The 24393-nt window shown below is 43.3% G+C and overlaps 1 protein-coding gene across 1 annotated transcript; it reads left to right on the top strand.

The window, feature by feature from the left end:
- The first annotated feature begins 1348 nt into the window (after positions 1–1348).
- Positions 1349–13648, top strand: pdhb (pyruvate dehydrogenase E1 subunit beta). Its single transcript, XM_080728606.1, has 11 exons — positions 1349–1396; positions 1486–1545; positions 3128–3235; positions 3496–3558; positions 3674–3709; positions 7442–7632; positions 7812–7906; positions 9554–9664; positions 9837–9928; positions 10913–11054; positions 12537–13648. Exons 1-11 carry the CDS (start codon positions 1361–1363, stop codon positions 12680–12682), a joined length of 1080 nt encoding a protein of 359 aa, XP_080584732.1. The 5' UTR covers positions 1349–1360; the 3' UTR covers positions 12683–13648.
- The last annotated feature ends 10745 nt before the right edge of the window (positions 13649–24393 follow it).

Here is a 24393-nt window from a genome sequence, read left to right as displayed (position 1 = left end):
GTAGTTGTTTAGTCATCAATATTAAGCATTCTTGTTGACGTCACCATCAACATGAGCGACCTAATATAAATAACAGGGCAAGTTGGCACCTTGACAAAGTGAAGTCTAGTTTTGGTCAAAGTTGATTCCATGCCAAAGCGCCAGCTCCACGTCGACTGCCACCCAGCCAGCTGCCAGCACGCGCCGTTGTGCCTGAGGAGAACGCCAGCGAGCGCCGCCGCCGTCTGGCCAACGCAAGTCCCCATGGCCTCTTCAAGTAACAACAAATCTTGTGAAATATAATGTTGGCCACATTTTGTCCAACTTAAACAACCAACCTAGTCGTTTTCCTAGACCTGGTATCACTTCCTAGACCTGGCAACACTGTCTCTCTCTACCTGTTTCTATGGAAAACTCGTCTTTGTGGGAAGCCAAGGGCACAGAGGGTGATATCGGTCATTCCGTGTAATCCTAAGGGCACCTGTCAGCAGGGAGTGTTTAGGCGGGAGTAGGACGAAGGCCCGCCCGACCTACATGCTCCTGGTGGGGGCTCCTCACTGGCAGGTGAGTCAGTAGGATACAACTTCAGTGACACCACAGAAATGTGTGTAGTGTGGGGAGGAATCAATTGGCACTAAGTTTAGAAAATATATTAATAAATATGTAATTTATTTGTATAATTAGGTTATTTGTCATAATCTGCCCTGCCTCCAAGGCCTAGAAGCCAAACAGAAATGTATTTTTCATTCATATGCTCCGGTGTAACGACAAAAAAAAAAGTCGCACCTAGCTGTTGTGCGATGGTATCAAACATGACACCTGTGCTTATCTCCTTGTATGGGCCGTTCTGTCTGTGAAGTTAGTTATCTCCATAGGCCTACATGGTGTTCCATGGTCATCAATACTATACATACATACTATACATACATACATACATACATACATACATGCACACACACACACACACAAAGCCAGATGTAGGAGCGGTACCGCTCAAAAAATAAATTGTTAATTGCAATGATTTAAGTGACAAATGTCATAATCATGACAGCCATAATAAGTATGCTGAGTTGGCTATAACAATATTGTTGCTTCCATAGTCAGTCAGTGATACAGACAGACAGACAGACAGACAGACAGACAGTGATGGCCTGATGGGTGCATTTGTAGTTGCCCTTGGATGCCTTGGATTGTTTTATTTTTTTTCCCTCCTGTCAAGTCCGAGGTTCCCTTCCGCCTACGTCATTAATCAGAACGCCCGCTATTGGTGTTCTGTGATAACGAGCCCCCGCTGTCGCATCAACGTAAAGTCTGATTGGTCGCTTACTTCCTCTGGTTACCGCTAAGCTCCCTCCCACTTCCAGCAGAGGACAGGTCAAAGATGGCGTCGATGAGGTGTTTTCTTCGCTCTGGGAGGGTAATGAAAATGACTAAACCTTGGTTATAATTGTACACCTTTACCTTTCTGCTGCTCAGATATGACTCTCTCTCTTTTCGTCCTGACAGACCGCTGTCTCCCTGGTCGTGAGGCGGGAGTTCCACCGGACGGCGCCTGTCTCCGTGCAGGTCGGTCCCAATGTGACTCAGTACCAAGGCTAGGCTAGCAGGCTAATTACAACCTTATAAACCAGTGTTTCTCAAACTTTCAAATTTCAAGGTCTCCCCTTAACTCGACAGTGTACAATGGTTACATTTGTACACTGTCGGAGTTACAGACTTGTATGGGTTAATTTAGACCCTCCTAAAGGAACCCCTGGAATCCACTTTGAGAACCACTGTTATAAACTGTACTAATGAATGATACCATAGTGCAGCGTGTGTCATGGGCAGATTTTTAATGTGTTTATATACAGGACGAAAAGATGTTATTAATCGTGGGTTACATGTAGAAGTCCAGTTCTGCTGAGTAGGCCTAATGTCTGTCACTGACTGAATCCGGCCAGTGATGGCAGGTTGTTTGTTTGCTTGGCTGATGTCCATTCCAGACTCAAGAGCAGCATCATCATCATCACCACCACCACACACGTTTTTATATTATTAATAAAAAAGAATTAACAGTTTCTTAAGCTATGGATTGAGAGACTGTCACTGAGCATGTCATGTGGGTCATATGATTACAGTTAGTTACAGTACACTGTGTATTGATCCCAAGTGACTTTCAGTTGTTGGAAAAGAATACAAATTCAAAGTCTGTTAAGGAAACTAGGACTGTCATTACTTAAGTAAACTGATAGGAATAGGAGAATAGAATACATTAGGGGCACTTTTGTTTTTAGCAGAGAGTTTGCATTGCAATGGCATACTTTGCAATGTCAATGTATGTTTCGGCTCAACTATGGATGGACCAATGCAGGGCTTTGCAACTACACATGCACAATATAGGCTATGTACTTGTAATTAATTGCAATGTACAATCATTCACTTTGCAAGGAGTGTATTGTGTGTGTTAGAGTTGATTCTTCTTGATTGATTGAAGAATTTATTAGAAGGTTGCATAGGAAAAAGTACAGTTTCATGACAGTACAAATCACTGGTATAAGGTCAACTAAAAGGAGATCCTAGTAAGCTTTTTCGGCTTATTTACACAGGAACCACTTTATGTATCTCATATAACATTGAAGACAGACGGCTAGAACACAGTACTTAGCATAGGATATCATCAATAACAAAAGGGAAAAAGCATTAACTGACAGTTAACAGGTAATTCACTATTTTGTTCTGTGTTAAAGAACTTGACATGCGAAATAAATTGGTGCTGTGTTTAGCTGGCATGAAACCCTGAACCGATAGATGTCCGCTCACCCTAGAGCGGACAATAATATTACCAGAAACCCAAAAAGGCCATAACGGGTCTATAACTCTGGGAGTGTACAAATGGAACCAAATGGACCCGCTTTCCATTTGTACACTCTGAGAGTTTACGGGGGACCTTGCAAATAACATGTTTGAGAACCACTAGTACTAGTGGACTCATAATGTGCCATAGTGTCATAGTTAATCAGTGACATACATACTCTGAAGAAAACCTGGATACTTGACATTCAGTAATTGGATATTACGATCAAATAAGAACATATTGGTATAAATACAACAGACACGTTTGTCCGTGTACGGCTATATTGATGACCCCTGCTGTTGTGGCTGCTAGGTGACGGTGCGCGATGCCTTGAACCATGCCTTGGACGAGGAACTGGAACGGGATGAAAAAGTCTTCCTGTTAGGAGAGGAAGTAGCTCAGTATGACGGAGCTTACAAGGTCAGTGCACAGTCAAATCTGGAGTGTAAATTTAACACTGAGAGTGTAAAGCACAGTTGAACAATGGAATGCAGGAAGAAAATAGCAGTGATTAAGCACCAGCTTGTGTGTGTGTGTGTGTGTGTGTGTGTGTGTGTGTGTGTGTGTGTGTGTGTGTGTGTGTGTGTGTGTGTGTGTGTGTGTGTGTGTGTGTGTGTGTGTGTGTGTGTGTGTGTGTGTGTCTCTCTCTCTGCCTTTCTGTCTGTGTGTCTGTACTGTAGGTTAGCAGGGGACTGTGGAAGAAGTATGGAGACAAACGGATCATTGACACTCCAATCACAGAGGTCAGACTGAAACGCATTACACACACCATTCAACACAACCATGGACCCATAATAAGTTGACTCTCTCATTAACGTGTGTGTGTGTGTGTGTGTGTGTCTGTGTGTGTGTGTGTAGATGGGTTTTGCAGGTATTGCTGTGGGAGCAGCCATGGTGAGTGTTTGACTGTAATTATATACAGATCTGTTCATTAACTATTAGGGTTGTGGCGGTATGGAAATGTTGTTATCGTCTTCCCATTACCGACGGTATTGCGGTAATTACCACACCCCCGTATCTATCAATTAAGGTTCGGCCATAAGCCAAAATATTCCAATCATCTGCCCAAAATTCGTCGTAGACTACTGGGGCTTTTCTGACACAGACAGTACGTGGTGTGTGAACAACAACCAGATGAGAGACGGGTAGATCATGTACAGTGATTCTGTAAACTCACGTCTCAAATCGCATTGATTGAGTGACAGGTATTAGTTACAAGACTTGACACAAAAGGTTGTAAAATCGCAGACGGGGCACAACGCGCTCCTGCAATTGGAGTCAGCGGCGTGGTGGAAAAAGTAAAAGCTAGTTTCATTTTCGGATTTAGTCCTCGCGGCTCGCGCTCTGTCTGTATGAATAATAAAGAAACTGCCACAAGGTATGTATAAACATACTTGTGTCGTATGGATAATGGAGAAAGTTTAACGCTGCTGCCTGCTACGAGACTGCTGCTCCAGTCAGTGTCCAGTGGGGATTTCTCTGTCTCCATGTGTGAAAACGTAGGGTCTAGCGTTAGTTTTACGGCCCATTAAGCTTTCAAACATGTGGTACGCGGCCCAGAGCAGAGCAGCATGGAGCACATGCGGTCCTTGCTTCTCTCCAGTTTTAAAACTCTCTCGTTCTCAATAAAAAATAGCCTCTTCATTGTCTTTTTTGACCGCGGTAAGGACCCTGACACCGCGGTAGGCCGGTACGGCGGTTACCGTCCCCAACCCTATTAACTATACTCTTCTGTGAGTTTATATCCGTTCTTATATTATTATTATTATTATTATTAGGGAAGTCAATTATGTTGACAAGCAGTATGGAGTGATGCAATTAGCTAAATCTGTATAGTTTGTTCATGAAGACGAAACAGTCAGTCTATACATTTATCCAATCTGCTTTATTTATAGAACGCATTTAAATAGGGTGACCATACGTCCTCTTTTGCCCGGACATGTCCTCTTTTAGGGGGCTGTCCGGCCGGTCCGGGGGGGTTTTATAAATTCCTTCAAATGTCCGGGGTTTCGCGCATATCACAGTTTAAGCACGGACATTTACAATGCACGTTCAATGGTTCTTTTGGAAACACACTGTGAGAGGCGCTAACCCCGGAACGTGTATTATTCATACTACTCTCTGCCTGCGATCCCTCCCTCCCTCAGCCTGTCTCGCTTTCAGATCAGAGGCAGAGCAGAGCAGAGCTCTGCAGCAGATCGCGCAGCGCAGGGTCAAACGAACTGCAAACGCTATTAATGCTCACTCCCTCAGCAACTGTGTTTACATTGGTGAAGGAATCTTGCCTGCTACTCCCTCAAACCTGGTCTAAAAATGACGGGAGACGGCTCTACGGATGCGTATCGGCGAGGCGAAGGTGCTCGCGACGACCGCGGCTTTCAATCACTGATGAAATGCACAAAAAGTGCGAGTGACCAACATTGAGAAGCAGAGCGTTCTGTCAGCAAAGCTGGTAGTCTTCTGTGTCCATTTAGGCATTTACAATTATAAAAGTTCTGCTTCAAGCCCATAACACTGCAAAGTAGCCTACAAGACAGTCTGTGCGAGGTGAGAGCTCTTCTGCTAACTAAATTGACAGAATCTTTTCTACAACCTTGTAAAGCAGAAGATACGGCGGTTTGAATAATGGGCTACCTCTCTTTTATTTAGTTACAAAGCTGAACGTTCATACAGGAGCCAAAAGGCATACTTTATCAGTGGATCTCTAGCCTATTAATAGATTTGTAAAGGGTCCAATTGGAACCCCCTCAAAATTGAATACATAATAGGCTATTAGTGGTATAGGGCATAATTGAGCGGTAAACTAGTAATAGAAAAAAAGATTGGGGGGAAAATTTTATATATATATATATATATATATATATATATATATATATGCCGGGTAGAGTGTCCTCTTTTTGGATTTTCAGAATATGGTCACCCTAATTTAAAACAACATTGTTGAACTAAAGTGCTGTACACTCTGTAATTTTTTTTTATAAAATACCAAAAGCAAACAATACACAATAAACAGGACAACATATAGAACATTGCCTAGTGGAAACACTAACTCTCAGCTTGAAATTTCAAACGCCAAGGAAAGAGTGAAAGTGAGTTTTCAAACGTGATTTAAACATCGGCGTTGAGACACTAACATGGGGTGGAAGCTCGTTCCACAGTTTTGCCACTACAGCGTAAAATGATCTATCTCCACAGGTCATCAGTGTTGCTAGTGAGACCTTAACAAGTGACTGGTCTGTAGTCCTCAAGACCCTTTTGGGTGTTAGAAGCGCCAATATGTACAATGGTCCAACCCATTTAAAGACTTAAAAGCAAGCATTCAAATCTTGAAGTGAATCCTGTAACGAACAGTGTAGGAGCCAGTGTAGGGAGGCAAGAATCAGGAAGATGTGATCATACTTCTGTGCCCGTTAAGAGGCGAGGTATTTACAATACCACAAGGTGAAGTGCTAGGGTGACCAGACATACCGGTTTGACCGGGACTGTCCCGATTTCAAATATTGTGACATTCAGTTGACTGAAATGAATCTACATGACAACTTCACTAAATCGGTCCAAGTCATTTAGTCCAGTCAGTTCTGCCACAATTTGGTGTTTAGTTGCCTATTACTGCATTGCTGTCTTATTTTTAATGTTTTCTTTTTATTATACAAGCAGTGTACAAGTGCTATATAAATAGATTATTATTATTAATAACTAGTGGCATAGCAGGTGACAAAGGCAAATCCAAGTCAGTTGATGAGGGAGATTGGATAAATAGGATTCTACTAGCGATGCAAATTTTAAGGAATTCAATGTTTTTTTGTTTTTGGAGCTGTGTGAAGCACAGGCTCCCTATACGTGGCTGTGTGGGTGTGTCTGTCTGTCTGTGTGTCTGTCTGTCTGTCTGTCTGTATGTAGCCTGAACTTCCTAAACTTCGGCACACCACTAGTCCCACAGTTTTGCCACCACACACTCGCGCCATATGTCAAATCGACCGGCTTACTCGGGAATCGTGGGCTATTACTTTTCTAAGAGAAAGGTTCTATAGTTTAATTGATATTAATTTATTAGTGAATTAATTTTCCCCATTGACTTATAATGGGAATCGCAAAAACTCACATTCAATTATTTGTCTCTCGCAAACCATAGGGGCTAGAGTTTCAAGACTTGGAGAGGAGGTTCATAATGATTTCAAGGATTAAATAAAAAATAATTGTGTCATTTGGCCGCATGGTGGCGCCATAACACCCCACTTTACGTTTTGGCCTATAACTCTTGAACCGTAGGTCGGAAAATTAAAAATATTTTTTCCCTGGATTCCTTGGGCCATGACGCATCTCCCCATATAGGCCACGCCCATTTGCGCCATGATAGATTTTCCGCCATCTTGAATTTTCTCCAAAACACACTTTTTGCTCCTTTTCCTACATATTTTCTTCAAATGTCACAAAAATCGGTACACATGATCCACACACACACACACACACACACACACACACACACACACACACACACAGCTCCACTTCACACGGGTGTGATTTTTTTGTTCTTTGTTACATTATCAAATCACCATGGATTATTTGATCCATGATTTTCTTGTGAACCAGAATCAATAAAGATAAAAATTGTGTTTCCCGCTCCAGGCTGGTCTGCGTCCCATCTGTGAGTTCATGACCTTTAACTTCTCCATGCAAGCCATTGACCAGGTTATCAACTCTGCTGCTAAAACCTACTACATGTCAGCTGGTCAGCAATCAGTACCTATCGTCTTCAGAGGACCTAATGGAGCCTCAGCCGGCGTCGCTGCCCAGCACTCCCAGTGCTTTGCTGCATGGTAGGTTAGCTAATTAATCATCAAGTCAGTTATTTAGCCTAGGTCAGTTGGCACTGGCAGGCCCCACTCGGCATTCAGAAGTGCTTGTGGCTATGGTCGTCTATATGAAAAGAATGTGGAAGAACAGGAGGGCCGGGAAAAATATGAGATCCAACCATGTCTATCCCATCTGTCTCCAGGTATGGACACTGTCCAGGTCTCAAGGTGGTGAGTCCATGGAACGCTGAGGATGCTAGAGGTCTCCTCAAATCAGCCATCAGAGATGACAACCCTGGTGAGAAAACAGACTGGATATAACCAGTAAATCGGGAGATAAGCGACCGTCAGGTCGCATGTGTACACAAATTGATACTGTGTCCCGCTGTGCGTGATTTTTAGGAAACATCTGTAGGAGCAGTGTCCATTAATGTTGTCTGCAAAAAGCAACCTCATGGTGGCGCTAGAAGAGGGGCATGTGAGAAATCAGGGGCGGAGGTTGTGGTTTGCCAGCCAAGGAGTGTGTGTGTGTGTGTGCCAAGTTTGGCATGGATAGGGGCAACGGTGCCTGAGATAAGAGTAGGGCCAAAAGTGTGACGTGACGGACAGATGGAGGGACAGTCGGTGGAGGTTTTCATAGTAACTTGCGACCTGACAGTTGCAATGACAGAGAAAAACAAATATAACTGTCTTTGTATATTGTATTTCTTGACTTTACACATTGGGAGCATTTATTTCGTGAGATTATTTTAAATGAACTTAAACTGCTGTTTGTGCTATGAGTACATCCACACAGAACACAAACATTACACAGCGATTAAGCAATGCAATAATCTTTTTGTTTTTTAGAGGTTGATTTTTGGATGGTAAGGAACCTAAATGTTTTTGAGCGGTGGTCACACCGTCTCCATAGCGTGGCCGTGTGTGTATCCGTGTATGTATGTGTGTCTGTCTGTCTGTATGTAGCCTGTGGTGTATGTAGCCTGCTATACCTTTTCTGACCACACATGTTAAGGGAGGGGCGCTGTTCAGGCCAGGCACACTCTCACTCACATTCACACATACGCACGCACACACACACACACACACACACACACACACACACACACACACACACGCAGCCTCCACCGCTCAGTTCACATAAGTGTGATTTTTCTGTTCTATGTCCAGGACCAGTTATAAAAAATACTAAGTACAGGCCAGCAGTGGGAGTATGAGGAGCTTTTATCGTCCTTCCTCCAGAGATACGAGGGGGAGTTTTCCCAGGCATCACACAGCTGCATTCACGTTGCCTTCACACGATGAACTTAATCGTGTTGTTTTACTGTGGAGGGGTGGAGGTTAATGAGATAAAAAGATCATCACACCGTCTCCTATACGTGGCCGTGTGTGTGGGTATGCGTGCGTGTCTGTCTGTCTGTAGCCTGCAATACCTTTTCTGACCACACATGTTAAGGGAGGGGCGCTGTTGTTCAGGCCAGGCACACTCACACTCACATACCCGCACACACACACACACACACACACACACACACACACACACACACACACACACACACACACACACACGCAGCCTCCACCGCTCAGTTCACACAAGTGTGATTTTTAATTATACTGTGACTTTCCATCTTAATTTCAGTCAGACTGTTCCTCCTGAATGCATTCATACAGTATATACCCTTCTTTTTAATAAACCCCATTAACATCCTGTCAGGACTGACTCAGTGCTTGTGGTCAATTTAATAATGTAGCCCTTTCAGCGTGTTTATTTATTGAAATGAGACTTGAGACTAACAGGTCGATGGGTGACATACTGAATTAATATTTTTTGTTCTGTTGGACTGACCTGCTCTGCAGAAGCAGCTGGTATCTAAGTACCTTGTTCAAGGACATGCTAATGTTGAGCTTTCATTGTGTGTGTGTGTGTGTGTGTGTGTGTTTCCAGTGGTATTCTTGGAGAATGAGTTGATGTACGGTGTTCCTTTTGAGTTGTCAGAGGAGGTTCAATCCAAGGACTTCACTGTTCCCATCGGCAAGGCAAAGGTAGAGAGACAAGGTAAGTACCTCGTAGATCAGTTACTATCGTATATAGACACTGTATATCTACCACATAGACCAGTATTAACTGTGTTTCCATTGTACTGTTGATTTTATTTTCATCTTCAACGAAATGAACACCCTGTAATCCTGGGTATTTATGACTGAATGCATCCTTGTCTTCTTTTTAGGAAGTCACATCACCCTGGTTTCACACTCGCGTATGGTGGGTTTCTGTCTGGACGCAGCCGTCGTCCTCGCCAAGGAGGGCATTGAATGTGAGGTAAGGCCCTGCTCTAGAGGAGAGGAGTTTGGGGTTTAGTCACACGTGTTTATGATCTTCTTGATGAAGAGGCAGCATATGTGATTGGTCAAGTGGTTCCATCTTATATTCTAACTGTTTTTATTCTAACAAAAACAATGCGACATCAACGGGAACCCACCGCCGGAACACAATGTTGTTGTTTTTTTTCTTTTTTCTAAATCACACGGCTAGTTTTAGAACAATTATACCAGGCTTTCCTCAGTGGTGGAAAGTCTGGTGACAAGGTTACTACACAACTAGTAATTGTCTCCAGAGTATGTTTTCCCCTCCGTCCGTCCGTCCGTCCGTCCGTCCGTCCGTCCGTGCGTGCGTGCGTCCGTGTGTCCTCGCAGTTTGTGAGCAGCTAATCTCAGTCACCGTTGGCCCGATCGCTGCCAAACTGAGCACACACACTCCCTGGATGCCAATCTAGAACCTCTGCCCCACATTTTTCAAATCAGCCTCATGGTGGCGCTATAACAGGCCGATTTGTGTGGCCTGGTTGTTACCAGCTAATCTCCGGCGCCGTTGGCCCGATCGCTGCCAAACTGAGCACACACACTCCCTGGATGCTAATTCAGAACCTCTGCCCCACATTTTTTAAATCAGCCTCATGGTGGCGCTATAACAGGCCGATTTGTGTGGCCTGGTGGAGACCTGTGCTCGGAAGAGCACTGCTTCTAGTTAACCTTTGTGTGCACATTAACGTCTAGGTGATTGACTAGTCTTTCAGTTGGGTTTCAGTTATAAACTTTTGTGTGTGTGTGTGTGTGTGTGTGTGTGTGTGTGTGTGTGTGTGTGTGTGTGTGTGTGTGTGTGTGTGTGTGTGTGTGTGTGTGTGTGTGTGTGTGTGTGTGTGTGTGTGTGTGTGTGTGTGTGTGTGTGTGTGTGTGTGTGTGTGTGTGTGTGTGTGTGTGGCGTCGCGCTTCTAGTTGATTAACCTATCAACCTGTCTCTGTGTAGGTGATAAATCTACGTACCATTCGTCCTCTGGATGTGGATTGTATTGAGACCAGTGTGATGAAGACAAACCACCTGGTGACGGTGGAGGGTGGTTGGCCACAGTATGGAGTTGGAGCAGAGATCTGTGCCAGGATCATGGAGGGTATGTACCAACAGAATGACTAACCAGGCTAGACCCAGACTACACTAGACAAGAAGAATATTTAGGTTGTTTTCATAAACGGTCTCTTTTTAGTAGTAGCTGATGTGCTCATTGCATCTTTGGTGTGTCTGTGTGAATTTGAAGCAGGGCATTGCTGAAAAAGAGCACTTAAAAAAAAGACATACAAAATAATCTAAGCTCCACAGAAGCAATATGTCTTATTAACATGAGTTTTCCTTGAGCAAAGCAGCAGGATTTTATTTTCAATTTAATTTGCAGAAAGAGCTGCAGCTGCACAGCAGTCTTTAAATTAAGGTTTACACTATTCAATAATTTCTTATATATTTCATGGGTGTGAGCCTGTTTTTCATTTACGTTTCCATATTTTGAATAATCAAACGTTGTTTCCCTATTTCCTTATGTCATTAAGAGGTTAATTTACAAAGATGGATAGTTAGACTTGCCTAAACTTCATTTCAACACTTAACCAGGACCCTCATAGTTGCGACCGTAGGTCGCATTTACTACCAAAACCTCCACAGGCTGTCTGTCAGTCCGTCAGTCAGTCACACTTTTGCCCTGCTCATATCTCCACAACCGTTGCCCCCATCCATGCCAACTTTAGCACACACACTCCTTGACTGCCAAACTACCACCTCCAAGGACCCCCGGAGCCCCAGGGACCCCCAGGTCCCTGGGGGACCCCCAGATGTAAAAAATGACCAAATGTGCTCACACGTCACACTTTTTCCCTGCTTATATCTCCGCACCCGTTGACCCGATCCATGCCAGATTTTACACACACACTCCTTGCCTCCCAAACTACAACCTCCAAGGACCCCCGGAGCCCCAGGGACCCCCAGGTCCCTGGGGGACCCCCAGATGTAAAAAATGACCGAATGTGCAAAAATGACCAAATGACCACCCCAACGGGGCTGCTCACGGGGAATTCCCGGGGACCACCGACTCCTGGTGCTCCAGAACGGATGCAAAAGTGGTGGCGCCCCCAGTGGAGGACCCCCTGCCACTGCAGCGCACATAAAATGCCGTAACTCGGGCTAGGAGCGTCCGGGAGAGCCGGGGCCGGTACCTATTCGTCCGCCAAGGCAACGCGGAGACCACACCCCTCATTTCTCACATGGCCCTATTCTAGCGCCACCTTCAGGCCGATTTTTAAAACACATTTTTGGACACTGCTCCTACAGTTTTTGCCCTAAAATCACGCATATCACTACACAGCATGTCTACACTCATGTCATCAACATGGATCAGGAACCTTTTGGAAAAACACATTTTTGCCCTATTTGTCGAGATAAGCCACCTACGGTCGCTTATCTCCCGATTAGGGAGTCTTACTGGTATGTCTATATTGGACTGTTATGACATAGCTGATAATAAAATCTCTACTGAAAAAATTAATGGGACTTATAGAAAAGTACCGTTGAAGTATGGTTAAAATAGATATCATTTTGTGTATTTCAGGTCCTGCCTTCAACTACCTAGATGCTCCGGCCGTCAGGGTGACAGGGGTGGACATCCCCATGCCCTACGCCAAAATCCTGGAGGACAACAGTACACCACAGATTAAAGACATCATCTTTTCAGTAAAAAAGACTCTCAACATTTGAACACACAAACACACACACACACACACACACACACACACACACACACACACACACACACACCGACTGTCCGTCTCCATTCTCTTTCTAAACAAACAATCTTATTATTGGCTGTTCAAACAGCCTAAAATATCTGTGGTGGAGATGTTAGAGGTCAGTTCCCCTTTTCCTCCCTGTTCAGACAACCTGAGATCATGTCCTGACAACATACAGGTTAAAACGTTTGTCTTGTTCTTTTACTTTTATCTCTTGTTCCCCTGCTTTCAGAAAACCATAGATTAAAAAATAAATAAATCTATTTAGGATTTTCTGACGGTGTAATGTGGCCAAAAGGTCCCAGATTGTAATGTTGCACAGATAACAACGCACAGAAGACGTGACTGTCAAACCTCTATGAATTCCATTCAAGTGTTTTTGTCGTGTTTCAAAAGCTGAATTAAATACATTTTACCTTCATTGATTGGAGGTGTGAAATTCATTAATTACAGAATCGTTCTGCTGTCATCTTGAACAGTGTGTTAACACAACTAATTGCGGAAATGTTTCATTAGTGGTATGTTTGAATGGAAACATGACTAAGACGAGGACATCTTGGTGAAGTTGAGCTGTGTGCAGTGCCCTGTCTCCAGTCTGCCATGGAGTTACCTGGCAGTCCTGAGGTGCCAACATGGCTGCTACTGAAGCCAAGGTTTTCTTGTCCACAGCTGTGGTTGTACATAACCCTCTACCTGAAAAACAGACAAAAACTGACTTTCTGTCTCTCTTCCTCCTTTTGTCAGACAAATTTCAGTCCAATAGGCATAGAAGTACTTAGCAATTGTTTGCACTCCGTTTCAGGACGGTTTTTTGAAGACTGTTGAAATGAAGTCACCAACTGACCTCATTGACCTGACAGCCTGTCAGAAAGGACTATTTATTGTAGCTAAAACAGGACCCACTCCATTAGATGTTTTCGTGGTCATTGTAAATGACACTGTTACAGGAATAAAGTCCAATTTTATCACCTTACAGTTTTATTGTGTCTTGTTTGTGGGTGGTTCACTTTTAACGTCCCTATTCTGGGTATGTCAAAATATGCGAACAATAAAATTCTGTGGAAATAGGTGATCTACTAACAACACCTGAGTATGCAGATTGTCTATTTTCACTATATGACCTACAGCAAGACAGAAGAAAAACATATAAATGCAATAGGGAATAGGTTATGAACAAAGAGTTCACCGCGTCTCAAGCCAAATTTGGGTTGGTCCGGTGCATTTTAGAAGCAGGTTAAGTAAGAAGAATGAAAGCATTGGAGCAAATGTTTCCTAATGAAGATGTATTGACATCGAAACATCACATTATTTGCCTGCACCCTGCTATTAAAAAGGCTTTAATTGTCCCATGTTTTTGCTCTAGTGCCTCCCTCCTTCATTCAGGGAATGTGTTACATTTGGTAGCCTGTGACCGTGCCATGTTCTCTTTTTATGCAATATAAGGTTCCTGTGTGTGCGAGTTTTGGAGTGTTGACAGGCCCTGAGACAACCCCTGAACTAGAACACAATGGTAAATGGTACATTTATATATCGCCTTTATCCAAGGCGCTTTACAATGATTGTGCATTACATTCAATAGACTTTTTGGTTACCACCGCGCTCTGACTCGACTGGTGCGGTGTCCCTTTAGATCAACATGTATTCATTGGAGGATGGATCGCACACAGTGGCAAGAGTTGTCTTTTCTTTCTTTATTATTACATGGATGAGAAACAAACGTTTCGGCTATCAGCTATCATACACTGAAGAAGGCTGATAGCCAAAACGTTTGTTTCTCATCCATGTAATAATAAAGAAAGAAAAGACAACTCTTGCCACTGTGTGCGATCCCTCCTCCAATGAATACACGTGCATTACATTCACCCATTCACACCTATTCATACACCTATAGCGGAGGAAACCATGCAAGGCACCAACCTGCTCATCGGGAGCATCACCCTTTGTTAGCCTCCTGGTTGGTCCCTGACTGACCAACCAGCAGGCTCTATCTGCCTTGTCCCGCCCTGGTTCCGCCTTTTTTATGTTGAATTAGCTAAAACATAATTTTTGGGGAAATAAAAACATGCTGATTCACTATGCTGTCACTGAGCAGCTCCAATTGACTGAAACAAAGTTTGAAATTAGAATTGAGCACACACAATAACAATATGAAGCAACTGAATTAACATGGCAGTGGATGGAATGTCCCACCAAGACACAGCAACCAATGGGTGTGGAGAGGGGCAGGACAATGGGCGGGACTTGAGTGTCTCAAGGACACTTCGACAACTCTGGAGGAGCCCAGGATCGAACTACTGTAGGAACCTTCCGGTTCCTATAAAAGCACCCATTCTACCTCCTGAGTCACTGCCGACCCCATGGAAGGAACTGACAACATCCTATTATACTGTCCAGGGACATGATCCCCGACCACCATCCCAAAAGAGGTCCAGAGGAAGGGCAACACATGTCAACGTAGATTAGAGAGAGGAGGGAGTCACCCAGCCTGTTCAAAGAGCAGTGTTCCTATGGCAGATCTTTGCCACCCACCCAACGAACAGTTTCAAGGCCACAGAGACATGTCCGGCAATAACAAAGAAGTATCCAGGGCCCCTGGGAGACACCGGGAGTAATCAGGATGGTAATAAATTGCGAAGGTGTCAACCTTGGAAGATAAATAAGCATAATAAGTCTTTCATAAGCCTGATACCAAAGAGCCCAGGATGAAAGAGGGGCAGTGAGGAGGGTACCCAGCTGCACATTCCACGTGATAATCTTTGCATGCAAAGCGACCATGCCAATAAAAGTGTCTTGATGCCCTCTTTACATTTTGCTGCCAATCCATAGCTCTTCAATCTGTTTTGGATTTATTTTATATAATTTTTTATACAGGGAAAGAAGAGAGAAGTATATAATCACATTTATATGGTATAAGGCCTAGGAACCCTGTCTACCTCCCCCGACTCTTATCAGTGCCTGTTCCTCTTGCCCTATCTATGCTGGACTATCTATCCCCACATGCCATCCTGGGTGAAAACAGCCCCGCCTTTCAGTCTCTCTCCATCTTCCTCAGGGGGGATATAAAAACAAAATTCCCTCGTTTGAAACATGTCCTCGGCTAGCAGCTGGTTTGGAGGATGTGCCAATGGGATGAAGTGTGCGCCGATGCTACACTCTTAAAGAGCAGAGGGACAGTGTGTGTTTGGAACTTTGAAATTTGACAACACATGCACAGGGAATAGATCTATTCTCTGCCCCAGTCTTTTTTCCTCTCTACGCCAAATATCTTTACCAAAGATTGTGTGTTAAAGTGATTCTGTGCAACATACATTTAACACCTCTGGTACTGTAGCTCCATTGTCGGGTTAACCTTGAAACAAACCCATGGAAGTACCACTCCAAAACAAATTCTGCAGGGTCCTAGCACTGAGGCTATTTTGGAAAATAATGTTTTAATGTATCAACTTTAAAATACATACATTCATTTCCAGTGCCTTTTCATTTTGGTGTGAGTGCTGTGAGCAGACACTTGTGACAAAAATAGTGTTCAAATAGAAGTTGTGACAAAACACATTTATGTAGAATGATTATTATGAAAAATATACCAGTGAAAGATATCATATTATGCTGTAGGATACACAGCAGGCCTATGCCTTTAAAACACAACTTTGCGGGGGCACGGTGGTGCAGTGGTTAGCACTTCGCCTCACAGCCAGAAGGTCCTGGGTTCGATTCCCGCCGGGGGAAGCTGTGGGCGCTGGGGGCGTGTTCCTCCACCCGCGTCATCAGCACCCACACCCTAGGTGGGGTTGGCGATAGGGCCTTTCTGTGGTGAGTTTGCATGTTCTCCCCGTGTCTCCTTGGGCATAGGCCCTCACACAAAAACATGCAGTAGTCCTGGTTTCTATACTACCTCGCCCTAGCCAACCGGGTGCTCCCCAATGTCCCCTGGCGCGGCAGGGGGAGAGCGGAAACCAGGACTACAGGTTAGGTAGTCACCGGGTGAGAAAAATGGGTTGCAAAAAACGTGGCATAAAAAACATTAAAAAAACCACAACTTTGCTGCTCCAAAAAGTGCTCTCTTTACCAGTCGGGTAGGCCTACTAGACGGAGGCATCAACGGTCAGTTCATGCGTGAGTGTGGGGCCGACGTCTTAGAGGTATGGCTAGCAAAGAATGCAGATTTGGACCACTACAGATTTGGTCCTATATATATTTTGCACAGTAACAGTAAGGGGGAAGTTATGCTGGGAAATTAAAAAGTGTCACTAGAAGAGGCTGTAAAGATAGATTTTATTTTAATTTTATTTATTGATTGAAAAATATATTAGAAGTTTGCTATAAGAAAAAGTACAGTTTCATGACAGCACAAAATTTGTGCTGTCATGAAACTACTTCTTCCTATTGCCAGTGATTTAATCACTGGTACAAGGTCAAATAAAAGGAGATCCTAGTAAGCTTCATTTACACAGGAACCACTTTATGTATCTCATATAACATTGAAAGACGGATAGAACAGAGTACTTTGCAAAGGATAACATCAATTACAAAAGCAGAAAATATAGGAGACAAAAGGGGGGGGGGGCTTAGTCTATTTACAAGTCTCGAGTAGCAGCCATCTGGTGAAGGTGATTTTTCAGACCAATTTTGAAGGAGGCTAGGGATTTGCACTCCTTTAAGGCCTGCAGTAGAGCATTCCACATGTTGGTGTATAGCTGGAGAACGAATTAGAGCCTTTATCTGGGTTAAACATGATTAGTGGTGCTGCCTCTGGTGTTGTGATTGTGGACATCCTGATGTTGTTGTTTTGGAAGTACAAACTGTAGTTTGTCAGGTACATGGGTATCTTTGTAGCCTGTGGGCGGGTCTATGGGCTGGAGCCAGGCAAGTATCTATGACATACATGTGCAACTGGCGGCCCTCACCTTCACTTAATGCGGCCCGCTGGTTAATACCGTAATACTGATATATTATTGATTTCAGCTGTTACAATTCCAAACATGACTTGCTTTAATTCCGTCAGTCTATATTAGTAGCTTAAAGGGATATTCCACTTTCAACAGGGAGCAGTGGTAGGGCTTCTCTCCACATACACACCCATTGTAACTTCAAACTCCATTTTAACCATGATAGATTCATTAAAACACCCATTATTTTTTCTGGTGACTCATACTACCCTCCTAATACGTGAGCAGGCCGTGTTTTTTCGATAACTTTTTTCATTTATCTTTAATAATTATTTGGAAAAATGGAAAACATGAAATACAAAGAAATAATTAGTCAAAATAAATGAAAAAAGTTATCGTAAAAAACACGGCCTGCTCACATATTAGGAGGGTAGTATGAGTCACCAGAAACAAATAATGGGTGTTTTTAATGAATCTATCATGGTTAAAATGAAGTTTGAAGTTACAATGGGTGTGTGTGGGGAGAGGCCCTGGGCCTGGAGGGCCTGGTAACATTTACATCAAATATCTAAATATTCAATCAAGCTAATTAAAAACAGTTCAGGGTGTTCATAAAAGCTTGATTAGATGATAAAATTACCAAAAGTTTTTTTGAAAGTGAAATACCCCTTTAATGACTAGTATAGTAGTATTCAAATGTATTTTTTTTATGTCCAATGTAGGTATTTGTATTTAGGTTCATAGAGTCAACATGAATATATAACTAAATGTGTACATTTCAGGATTCCAGTTAAAAAATAAAACAAATATTCACGATTCCAATTCAAAAGAAGCAAAAATAGCCGATCTACAAGTAGATTTACTATTTTTGCCTCTTTTGTATGAGATACTAGAATGACAAAGTAGGAAGTAGCAATATGCAATGTGGCCCTCTGGAGTGAAGGTGGAAATATAGTGGCCCTCGCCATCATCAAAGTTGCCCACCCCTGATCTGAGGTGTAGTGTATCTTGTACACCAGGCCCATTGCAAGATGCTGTACTCTGTCAGCTACTGAGAGCCACCCCACGCTTATGTGGTGATAAGTGGTGAGATGGGCCCGAGAAGGAAGACCAAGCACAACCCTAATCAGTCTGTTCTGGGCTGTTTGGACTTTGGAGCTTTAAATTTAAGGCAATTGGGGCATCGCGATACCATACGAAGATTCCATAATCAATGAGGGATCCAATAAGTGCACATCCTAGAGTGTTTCGTGTTTTACTGTTGATCAGTGGGGCAACCCTCTGCAAGAAACAAATTTGTTGGTTGACTTTTTGGATTACCTTGGTAGTAATTGAGCGGTGGTCACAACGCTCCTATACGTGGCCGTGTGTGTGGGTATGTATGTATGTATGTCTGTCTGTATGCGTCCGTGTCTGTATGTAGCCTGCAGTAACCTTTTCTGACCACACATTAAGGGAGGGGCGCTGTTGTTCAGACTCACATTCACACACACACGCACGCACGCACGCACGCACGCACGCACGCACGCACGCACGCACACACACACACACACACACACACACACACACACACACACACACACACACACACACAGCCTCCACCGCTCAGTTCACACGAGTGTGATTTTTTTTTTTCACTGGATAGGTTTGCCTCCAAGATGCAACCCAGGTAGGAGATAGGAGATTGGACTGTGCAGCTATCTCCTCTCCTAATTTGCTTCCTCTCACTGATCAGGCAGTGGCCACACTTACCCAGTAGCCGGGGATCCAGTCCCTCAAAATGGGAGAGGACCTGTGATGTTCTGCCGCACTTTTTATTTCTGTTTTATCTATTAGTTTGGTTAAGGTCCACAGAATGAGAGGCCTGCTCTGCCGGAAACATCGCGAAAAAAAGTTATGGCCATTTGTATATTCACTGTCCCATTGACTCCACTACACAGGAAAGGAAATATATTATAAAAAATCGAACCTCTGTTCGAAGTGGAGCTGTGTGTGTGTGTGTGTGTGTGTGTGTGTGTGTGTGTGTGTGTGTGTGTGTGTGTGTGTGTGTGTGTATTGCAGTTGATGCTCAGGGCAGGCTAGACTCAACAGCACCTCTCTGGTCACCCAGGGTTACTACATACAGGCTACATACAGACCCACAGACCCACCCACCCACCCACATACCCACATACCCACATACCTACACACACGGCCACGTATAGGGGAGCTTGTGTTCCACACAGCTCCAAAAAGAAAGAAAAAGCTTTAAGTAGCATGTGAGGGGTCAAACTGGAGGGTTTTCATGATTCAGAATCCATCGCAAGCATTTTTTTTGTACAAAAAACATTCCTTGGGCTAGAAAGCGAACCAACAAAAGTGTGAAAAGTGATGAGTCATCACTTTTCACAGTCATCACAGTGATGAGTCATCACTTTTCACACTTTTGTTAGTTCGTTTTCTAGCCCAAGGAATGTTTTTTGTGCAAAACAAATGCTTGCAATGGATTCAGAATCACGAAAACCCTCCAGTTTGACCCCTCACATGCTACTTAAAGCAGAATTTTTAATTTAAAAAAAAATATATATTTCCTTTCCTGTGTAGTGGAGTCAATGGAACAGTGAATATACAAATGGCCATAACTTAAACGTCAGAGCAGGCCTCATTCTGTGGACCTTAATGACCAAACTAATAGATAAAACAGAAATAAAAAGTGCGGCAGAACATCACAGGTTCAACCCTATTCCTTGAGCTTTTGGGAATGTGGATCCCCGACTACAGAGAACGCCTGTAGCAAATTATAATGTAACTAGAAGCAGGTCTCTGCCAGGTCAGGTAGGTTATTGTGGCCTCCTAGTGGCGCAATAATAGGCCATTGTGAAAAGGGTTCCATTCTCCTTTCACGGCAATCAGACACTGCATTCATGATTTGATTTTGCGGAAATTGCATTCTGTGTTCATCAGTTGAGGCATTGAATTGATTGATTGAAAACATTTATTAGAAGTTTGCAACAGAAAAAAGTACAGTTTCATGACAGCACAAATCACTGGTACAAGGTCAACTAAAAGGAGATCCTAGAAAGCTCTACAGCTTATTTCCACAGGAACCACACTTTATGTATGTCATATAACATTGAAAGACAGACGGATAGAACATAGTACAACATCTAGGATAACATCAATTTCAAAAGCAGAAAAAGCATAACATCAAATACAAAGGCAGAAAAAAGGGGAGGTTGGGAGCATGTGGGCTTAGTCTATTTACAAGTCATGAGTAGCAGCCGCCTGAAGGTGACTTTTCATACCAATTTTGAAGGAGGCTAGGGATTTGCTCTCCTTTAAGGCTTGCGGAAGGGCGTTCCACATGTTGGTGGTATAGCAGGAGAACGAATTAGAGCCTTGTTTAGTGTTAAATCTATGTTGAACATGATTGGTGGAGCTGCCTCTGGTGTTGTGATCGAGGACATCCTTGACCTTTAGGAAGTAGTTTGTCAGGTACATGGGTATCTTGGAGGTGTAGTGTATCTTGTACACCAGGCCCATTGCAAGATGCTGTACTTAGTTTGTTCTGGGCTGTTTGGAGCTTTAACTTTAAGGTAACTGGGGCATTGCGATACCAAACGAGTATTCCATAATCAATGAGGGGCCCAATAAGAGCACCTCTTAGGGTCTTTCAAGATTTAATATTGATCAGCGGGGCAACCCTTTGCAAAAAAACGAATTTGTTGGTTGACTTTGTTGGTTGACTTTATTGATTACCTTGGTAGTCATTTAAAGGCTCCTTTATTACATTATGAGCCGTTATTACATTATGAGTTGCTACAACCCACCTTCCCATGAGTACAGTTAGCAGCATGGACGGATTGATAGCATTTGAAGCCGGTGGTTCAACTACGCTTCCAGACCTATGACTACCCACACCACCAGCCATGTGGGAACTATAGCTCTCCTATACATAATTCAAGAACTCAGAGTCTCAGACCAGGCCTGCTTGTGGTAAACCTGTTTCAACTGTGGAAAGTGCAACAGTTTCAGCAAAGTCTGTCGGTCTGTCCCAGCTACAGCCACCCAACAGCTAGCCTGGGATCGCTTCCAATTTCGGGCTTTTGATCCGGTCGGGAGTGGAAACAGCCTACATCACGTTGTAGTCCTCAAAGGACTACACTTTGGCTGGAACTACCAAACTGGAAACAGTTTTAACCCAAAATAATTCCCTGCGCTCAAGGGCATCATTTTAGGGCCTACCTAATAAACCCCTTGATGCGGCATAGTTTTGCTTATTTTGGAAAAGGTTTGTTTGGTATATCCGTCTTTTAGTCCAACTCGTAGTGACTGGCTAGACTACACTTCACAAGCATTTAAATAGGGATTTGGGAAACAAACAGGGGGGACCAAAACAAAGCTAGGCCGCTCCTTCTGCTTGTTTCCAGTTTAGGCCATGCCTAGACCGGATCAAACGGCCTGTTGTAAACAAATACCATTCCTAACTCTTGAGGCGCGCCACAGACATATGCGTGAACATCTTCTCCTTATCGTCTGAGAATGGCCACTGGGGGCGCCGTACTTATGCATTGTCAATGGAAGGTTGTTTGGTGTTTTGTCGTTGCCGTGTCTCTTGGCCAAAAGACAGGCTGTGGTTGAGCTAACGACAAAAAACCAAACAACCTTGCATTGACAATGCATTAGTACGGCGCCCCCAGTGGCCATTCTCAGACGATGTTTCACGCATATGTGTGAGTCCAGCCTGAGAGATCACCTAGGTCTTGACCTTTTCATCAGCATACTGAAGGTTTTATCCTGCATGCTATAGCTCAACCATCCACACTAGCAGCAACATAGCCTTTGTTGGGCTGTACCACTCCACTTCTTTAGGACACTGGCTCTTGGCTGTTTGACTCGAACGCTGCCCTCTCATATGACAATGCACGATGAGTTGATGATGATTGCATCTGAGAGAAACAGTGCATTCTTGATGGCAACATAAGCAGATGAACACATCATCGCCCTGGATCTCCATCTTTGTGTGAGCCAGAGGGCAGTTAACAGCAATTACCCTAGCCTCCCGTGCTGTGATTGGCCAGAGTGCCTCTGGCCAATCACAGCACGTCCTTTCCGGGACTTGCCCGAACGTTGCTATCATCCACATGACTGACTAGGATAGCCACTCCCCAGCAGAGGGGCGGGGCATGTTAAAAATCCCACTGTTCATTTTTGAAGCATTCATTGTGTCTCTTGTAAAATTGTTACATGAACAGTACCTTTTGCCATTTAAAGGGGCCACACCATGCTTTTATACAGGTTTTAGCCTAAACAACCACTCGGATATTGAAATTTCATGTTCTGTCTGTCTCTAATTCCAAGCTGTTTCAGATGCAATACCAAAATGCCCTTTGTTGCGCTGTCTTCGGGCTAGAATTGGAACGATACAGAGAAGATTAGCATGGTAACATGGCTCCATCGTTCCAATTTTAGCATGGCAACATGCTAATCTTCCCTGTATCGTTCCAATTTTAGCACCACTTTACCCCGCTCACCCCATAGTCTCAATAGAATCCACACTAACAGTACCGCCCCCTTCTCTTCAGTTGCCAGGAAACTGAAGTGGAGGGGAGGTACTATGGAAATGAGCCCCTTGTGAATGTGGAATTCATTCATGGCGTAGTCCTTTTCATTAATGGCGAGTGACTACAAAGTCTCAAAAAATGTATAGGCCTATACCAAACATAGGCTTCCTTAATATCTCCACCAGGCCGGAAGGCAGTGTGGAGATGTGTTCAGAAATATGCACTGTAAGCGCTGATGTGCAGTGAATCTGATGGTTCATAAATTCATTGCAGTGGGTGCATTGCTGAGCACTCTGAAAAGTGATCAGATTCTGCGTATTTTCAAACGCATTCTATATAATTCGCATTGTGCTTATTTCCACATCAACACATCAACAATTTTCCCATTAGATTAAAGTAGAAAAGAACATTTCTAAAAAACTTTAAGTGTGCCTGCAGCTCGCCAAGTGTGTGCAACCTGGTGTAGTGGTTGGTGTTAGCATTAGCATTTTTAGCATTAACATTAACATCAGCATTATCATTAGATTTTTTTGCATCACCATTATCATTAGCATTTTTAGCATTAGCTTTAACATTTGCATTTTTATTAACATTAGCATTTTTACCATTAGCATTATCATTTTTACTATTCTCCTACTCCTTTTTGGACCTTTTGAAAAAAAAAAAAAAAGATCGCATTTTATTTACTTTAGTTTTGTTTATCATGTTTTTTTTTATATATATATATTGTGAACATTATTATTTGTTTTTATTTTTATTTTTTGTTTTTAATTGAGTTCAAAATAAAGATTATTAAATCAAATCAAATATTAGCATTTTTTAGCATTAGCATTTTTAGCATTCACTTTAGCATTTTTAGCATTAGCGGTTAGCATTAGCGATTAGCCGTTGGGACTTTGGGACCACCCACCGAGTTTGAGACCAGTAACGTGTTGGGAAGTGGAGTTATGGATGTTTAAAGCCCAGCCAATAGAAAGACAGAGGGGGTGGGGCTTAAGCAATTACAGATCATTCCTATTGGCCTCTAAGTACACACACCAAGTTTCGAGACGGTACCATGCTGCAAACTGGAGTTATGGATGTTTAAGGCTCAGACAATAGGAAGACAGAGGGGGTGGGGCTTAAGCAATTACGGATCATTCCTATTGGCCGTCTAAGTACACACACCAAGTTTTGAGACGGTACAATGCTGCAAACTGGAGTTATGGCTGTTTAAGTCTCAGCAAATAGGAAGACAGAGGGGGTGGGGC

This window comes from Nannobrachium achirus (assembly GCF_963921795.1).
Source record: "Nannobrachium achirus genome assembly, chromosome: 6".
NCBI lineage: Eukaryota > Metazoa > Chordata > Actinopteri > Myctophiformes > Myctophidae > Nannobrachium > Nannobrachium achirus.
The sequence above is the reverse complement of the archived record's forward strand: the minus strand, read 5'-3'. Positions and strand labels throughout refer to the sequence as shown.

What these genes read in the sequence shown, in the direction of transcription:
- pdhb (XM_080728606.1), top strand. Translation starts at nt 1,361, where the DNA reads ATGGCGTCGATGAGGTGTTTTCTTCGCTCTGGGAGG. An exon ending in AGTATGACGGAGCTTACAAG is followed by an intron (nt 3,236 to 3,495) that starts GTCAGTGCACAG and finishes TCTGTACTGTAG; the next exon opens with GTTAGCAGGGGACTGTGGAA. An exon ending in TTGACACTCCAATCACAGAG is followed by an intron (nt 3,559 to 3,673) that starts GTCAGACTGAAA and finishes GTGTGTGTGTAG; the next exon opens with ATGGGTTTTGCAGGTATTGC.